This window comes from Cyprinodon variegatus, unplaced genomic scaffold (assembly GCF_000732505.1).
Source record: "Cyprinodon variegatus isolate N-32 unplaced genomic scaffold, C_variegatus-1.0 Scaffold184, whole genome shotgun sequence".
Lineage (NCBI taxonomy): Eukaryota > Metazoa > Chordata > Actinopteri > Cyprinodontiformes > Cyprinodontidae > Cyprinodon > Cyprinodon variegatus.
Genome location: NW_015150637.1, coordinates 1,034,615 through 1,040,911, shown reverse-complemented (window position 1 = coordinate 1,040,911; position 6,297 = coordinate 1,034,615). Strand labels below are relative to the sequence as shown.

The following is a 6,297-nucleotide window of genomic DNA, read 5'->3' as shown; positions in this document are numbered from 1 at the left end:
ACACACACACACACACACACACACACACATATATATACACACATATATACATATAAATACACACACACATACATTTATACATTAAATTATTTAAAAAATTATAATTTAATGACCTTTAATGACCCGTGGAAACCCTGTATAAGCTACTGGAGCAAGAAATTCGCTGAAGGATTAATCCCAAGGGATAAATAAACTTGAATCTAAGTCTATTGCATCATAATTAGGAGACAGCTGTACCATTTTAAAGTGATCAAACTCATTAAGGCTTCTTGGACCTTAGGGGCGGCTGAAATCACCCATAGGTGGTTTGTTAAACGATTAGGTTTTATATTTTGGGGTCAGAGCATCATCATTTATTTTTAACATGTAATTTTCTTACACTTTGGGGGGAAAAAATGGCTGCCAGCATCTTTTATTTGGACTGACACCGCCTTTGGCCTCTCCAGACCCAATTACACCAGAAGTAAATGTAAACATGTTTGAATTGTATGAGTGTAATGTTATAGCAATTATAATAAACACAAACTATCAGATGTTTGATTCCTCAGATTAAAAGTTTAGTCTTTAAAAAGAGAGAAGGCGTTTATAGAGGCTCTGAATGGAACAAGTCAACCTGGAGGACAGTGAAGCTACATGCCAGCCTGGTTTTTTTGTGCTTACCTGGCAGATTAGCACCCTGGGCTCTCTGTACTCTCCCTGGCAGATGGGACACACATCTCCAGCCTCGCTGCACTGAGCCCTTGTTGCTGCAGAGCCTGTGTGCTGAAACAACACAGAAAATATGAAAATCTAAAAGATCTGACCCCTTTATAGGTAGTGAGGTTTACTGACCTTGCCTGCTAGAAAAATCCTCACAGTTTTCAGAAAAGACGTCCACTGGTTGTACAATCCTAAAAGCTGAAAAAAGAAAATCTTTAAAGTAACATTTGCAACATTTTTGGTAAAAAAAACGAAATAAATAAAATGTCACCTTCAGTATGAGGTAGAGTAGAGCCAGCAGGACTCCGAGTGTGAGCCCAGGGGCCCCGTCTGACTCCTGGTAAGTGACCAGGTATCGGAACCACAGTGGAAAAGGTGCGGTAGCTTGGTACACCTGACCCAGCTCCTCCGTCACCATCAGCCACCGACCCTGTGCAGGTAAACAAACCTAAAGATTCTGCCACATATTTAACCTGAGCTGCGATGACAGAATTCAGCCTCTCCTACCTGGTTTCTGTATGTAGCCAGTGATGAGGGCACCAGCAGGATAAGGCACTTCATTCCCATGAAGAGAAACTTTATTACAAAGTTGGTGACGCCGACAGCCCAAAGGATCTCCCAGAAACCCAGAGGCTCGATGGTCGGATTCAAGAAGATGAGGCTAGAAGATCATTGATAATAATGTTAAAAAAACTCATCCTCCACTAACTGGACTGTCTAAGTATTCCTAGAAAACCTTCAAAGTTTTCAGTAAATATTGAACTTAGATGGACTGAGACAAGCTACTATTAAATATAAAGAAAACCATTAAAAATATTATTACATTTGATAATTATTAAAGGGTAAATAGATATAACTGTTGGAAATGTAAAGGAAAATAAAAATAGACAAAAAACTCAGTTGAAAGATCCATATAACATGCATACGAAAAAAAACAAAGTAATTATAAATACAATGAAGCAGCTTTTAGATTGAAATTCACTATAATCTGTTTTTGTTCACCAGTTCATCTGTTTTTCACCTACTGTGTGGAGATCTGGGTCAAAATAATCTATGCTCACTACGCTGCAGAATAAGGCGCTCTCTGTCACAAACAAACAAGACGAAATCCTTTGTTTTTGCATTCAGAAAAAAAAAAATAAAGATCTGGTTCTAAAATGGCAGAATTGAGTATTTACTGCCTCCTAACATCCAAAGTCATTTAGCCTGAGAGACAGGAGTCATGATTTATAACGAACACAAACTCCCAAATTCACTCGGAGGAAACCTCAAGAGTTTCTGTATGTGGAGGAAAAATGTGGAACCAACTCAACGTCCCCAAAAACACGTCTTTAAAATCGTCATAAAAGAAAACAGTCTTTAATGAGTAAAAAATGAGGGGCAGTGATGTTTATTTGCTATTATGAGGCATTTTAAAAACATTTGTTGCTGCGTTTTTCATATCGTTTCGCTAACTGGAATATAGAGACTCTAAAACTTAAAAAATAATAATAATCGACAGATTATTTGCAAAAGAATCGTTAGTTGCTACCCTAATCCTGATAAATTTCTTGTCATCGAAAATCTATTCAATTTAAATTGTCTGCAAAAAATAAATTACAATTGATTACATTTAAAAACTAACAAAAATGGTTAAATTTCCAGAATTTTAAGTTTAATTTTTTCTACTTTTCCAGTTTGGGTTTAAAAAATTCAATTAATATGAATAAATGATGATATTGGTGGATGTTTAGTGACATAAATCCTACTTATTTATGTAACTGTTGTCCTGAAGAAGCTTATTTTATATTTACTTTCCAATAGCAGCATTTATGGCTATGATTGTTGTAGCCTGCAGTCACAGCCATACAGTTAAAGAGGTAATTAATAGTTTATTTCCATTTATCATCATCATGATTGCTGTTATTATTCTTGTTCACCAGGGAGGTTATGTTTTTAGGAGTTTGTGTGATTTTTTATTTTGCTTTAGTACTCTGTATTTTTTGTTTCTCTTAAAGGGTAAATTGTTATCAGATCTAAAAAAATGTTTAAATGCGGTTATTAAAGAGTGAATGAGCCTTACGAGTTGTAAAGTGTTTCTGAGAGAAAGGTGTAGTACAGCAGGAGCGTGGAGGAGGTGAGGAAGAGAAGCAGCCATATGCACTGCAGCTTCGAGTGACGATCCTTAGAGGTGGAAAAAAACAAATAGAAAATAGTGATGTCAGGGATTTAAAAAGGATTATTGATAAATGTGTCAAACTGGAGCTTACCTGAAGAAAGACTTGGGTCTGAATGTTTTTATTCACATATAAAAAAGTAGTCAGGAGGCCCACCCCAACTGCTAAACCTTTTAAAATATAAAAAAAACAAATAAAAAACGTTAGTTTGAGCTCTGCTTCCAATCCTTCATCACAGTAATAAATGTGTAACTCGTCCTCACCCAGAGCATGCTGGATGACCAGTTTAGCACACAGAATGACGAGGAAGGGAAGACTCTTCTGGATCCAACGGAACAAGCAGCGAAGCTCGGTCAGGGAGCCGCTGGGCTCACCAGAATCCCCATCAGAGTCGGGTGGGTCCAGATCAGGCTCTGAACTGGAGTGGAGCTGTGCCCTACTGTGGCTGTGTGAGTGAGAATGAGTGTGGGAGTGGGAGTTGACCCTGGACCTCCTGGATGACGCGCCTCCATTCGACTCTCCAGAACTCCCAGTCATAGTTACCCTCACCTCACTGCTGTCATTGCTGGAAGCAGCTGCAGCGTTAGTAGCAGCAGGTGCCCCAATGAGAAGCTCTGCTGGCAGATTTAAGGATAAACCATTTCCTGCATGAACACCTCCTTCACTTGGATTGGGCTGCATAACAGTAGGAGACTCCCTTGGTTTTAATACTCTTCTGGAATCACTCCTTAAAGAAGAAAAAAAAAAGTCAGATGGTGGTTGATTTCCTTCAGAGGCTGTAAGTCAGAGCAGCTTTAAATAGTGATGTTATGAGATGAGGCTTCGAGGCGTGTGTCAAGTAAAGGTGGCGGCGTTTCCACAAAGTGCATGTCGAGGCGTGATTCATTTAAGGGAGGGGCCAAAATTGATGACATCCGAAGCCTCGCTACTGTGATACTACATGACCGCTTCAGGAAGTGGTTCAGAAAGCACCAGAACTTGTACAGGCATTTAAACAGCCTCAGTATTCAGCCAACATGTGGGAGTTGGGAGGACAGTTGCTGGATAGAGTTTGGATAGATTTTAAGAATAGATTGGTGGGGAAAACAACCAATCTAGTTGGTTGAAACTATTTTAGTTAGATTAAACAATGTAATAATCAAAATCTGAGCAGGCCGCTGGTCGCAGTTGTAACTTTAGTGTTAAGTACTATTGCTGTCTGTAGACATTATCTTCCAATCCTCAGGTTGATGATTCGATACCCATCTTCAACTATTGAAAGTTCTGATTAGTTCCGATAAGCATTTTGGCTAATGGGACTCATTTGCATTAGTTTGCCTTAGTAAAAATATAAATTGGGTAAAAACACTGCCAAATTAAATTGACTGGTTTAGCCAAAATGGTTAGAACACATAACATCCAACCCTATTAAAACCAAAAACCGTGGAAAAACTACTTTGTTTGAATAAAAATGACTAACACCTTTCATTTTGCTCATTATTGCCCAATTTGCACAAACACTTTCCCTGTCTGCTTGAGCTTATTTCACCAAAATGGCAAAAAAAACTGTGTCCCTAAAATGATTGTTCTCTTCAAAGACATTTTACACACAGAAAAAAAAAACTTACAAAAGATTGTATTGAACACACCAATCGTAAAAAAAATTAAAAGGAACTTAAATGGGGGAAAATTGCAAAAAAATAAAATCACAGATTATATTAGTAACTGTAGTTCTACACTCCACCAGTAGGTGGTGAAATGAAGCTTCATGAACTGTAGGGATTGTTGAAGCCAAACGGTTCAGTGAGGCTTCATCTCATCATCACTACCTTAAAACATCTCAAACAACAACTCTTAAATCTGTTGTCTCTATGTATTTAATAAGAAAAGGCAAAAAAATAAACCCAAACAACAAAAATGTAAAGGATGTTTAAAGTTTTTCCTTCTGTTAATTCTAAACACTTTCCACTCAGCAGCATAGGAATTCGGTGACAGATTCAGTTAACACAGCAAACAATTTCCTTAAGCCAGCTAGTAGCTAGCAGCTAACAGCTGTTTCCCACCAGTCCGAAGCAGCGGCTCTAAAAGCTCCAGCTCACCTGTCATTCTGACCTCGGAGTTTCATCGTAACCTTCTGGCCGCCATTTAGTAAAAAAAACGCGAACCAAGCGCAATGAACTCAAAAAGAAACGAAAAAAGGCTAAGCTGAGCTGCTAGCTTCTAGGCTAAGGGGTTCAAGCAAGACATTTTTACGACCTTTGACGTCGAAAGCGTCATGGAGACGTAAGTGTGAGCGTAAGTATGGCAGGTTGTTTTAACATAAAATAATCTTCTGACTATCCGTAATAAAATCTAAGATATCAAAAAAGAGTTGAATCGGAAAAACTACATTTTGACTATCTTGAATTATTTTTGTCCCATTCTTTTTTTTAATCTAGTTTGAACAATTTTGATAAAAACACAATAAAGTTTTCCTTTTTCATTAGGATGATACCATCTTGTATTGTGCTGCTGTCACATTATAACCTACTTTTTAAAACTTAAAGGGCAGCTTTTTGATGTTGTTTAGTCGAATGTCCTTATTATTCTGATATTGTGTCCAAATCACAATTAATGCAGCCCATTATTACCTTTCAGGGCTCTCAAATTGAAGCCCTACCTCACCATAAAGATTTAGCAGTGAGCAGTACAAACTGTGAACCTATCAGCCTCTTTACTAGACTAAGTATAAGATTATTGAAAACTTATCTCCTGAACAAAATAGTAAATATTTGATTTAACAACATGTCACTTTCAACACCCTTATGGTGAAGGTCATTCAGTTGTATCTGCACTGACTTGGATGGTTTTGTAAATTTCATTGATGTAAATAATTTGACTGGAGCTTTCTATTCGATCTTAGTTTTGCCTTTAACCAATAAGATGAGGATTTATTTTTAGAAAAACTTTAGCATGGGGAATTATGTTCTAATGCAGTAGATTAGTCATTTTTTATCATCAAAATACATATGTATTTAAAAGAGGCAATGTTTTATTTAGTCTTCCAGCATGTCAGAGCTGATTTATGTTGATGACAACTGCAGTCGTTTGTTAGGCTCATCCGCTGAGAAGTTGCCTAGAACACGGCCCTGCAACCTTTGCCATCCAAGGAGCCCTTTTTGTCTTTTTTTCCAGTTATTTAAACTCATTTAGAGCAGCAAACATTATATGACCTTAAAAAAAAGATAAATTCTATTTGAAATAAATATGTAATGCAGGAGATTTGTCCTTCAAAAAAAAAATTTTTGAGCTATTTCAAATTTTAGGTTTTAAAGCAATAAATGGGTTGCTGATATTCTTCAAAAATAATGTTGCAAAAAATAAAATGTTCCCAAGATTAAAAGATATATTTGTGTTATAACTAGAGTGCATTTATTTTGTGACTTGGAAAAAAGGACTTCAGTCCTGTTAATTAAATTTCTTT

At 37.0% G+C, this 6,297-nt stretch overlaps 1 protein-coding gene across 1 annotated transcript in view; it reads right to left on the bottom strand.

Moving 5' to 3' along the window:
• rnft1 (ring finger protein, transmembrane 1) overlaps positions 1-5,099 on the bottom strand; it is a 9,076-nt gene extending 3,977 nt beyond the window's left edge. The window contains exons 1-8 of the mRNA XM_015379014.1: positions 4,934-5,099; positions 3,119-3,582; positions 2,949-3,025; positions 2,762-2,862; positions 1,207-1,360; positions 971-1,129; positions 832-897; positions 661-762 (exon numbers count right to left, since the gene is read on the bottom strand). Coding sequence (XP_015234500.1) covers positions 661-762; positions 832-897; positions 971-1,129; positions 1,207-1,360; positions 2,762-2,862; positions 2,949-3,025; positions 3,119-3,582; positions 4,934-4,959 — 1,149 coding nt within the window. The 5' untranslated portion in view covers positions 4,960-5,099. The remainder of the gene's footprint in view (positions 1-660; positions 763-831; positions 898-970; positions 1,130-1,206; positions 1,361-2,761; positions 2,863-2,948; positions 3,026-3,118; positions 3,583-4,933) is intronic.
• Between the last annotated feature and the right edge of the window lie 1,198 nt (positions 5,100-6,297).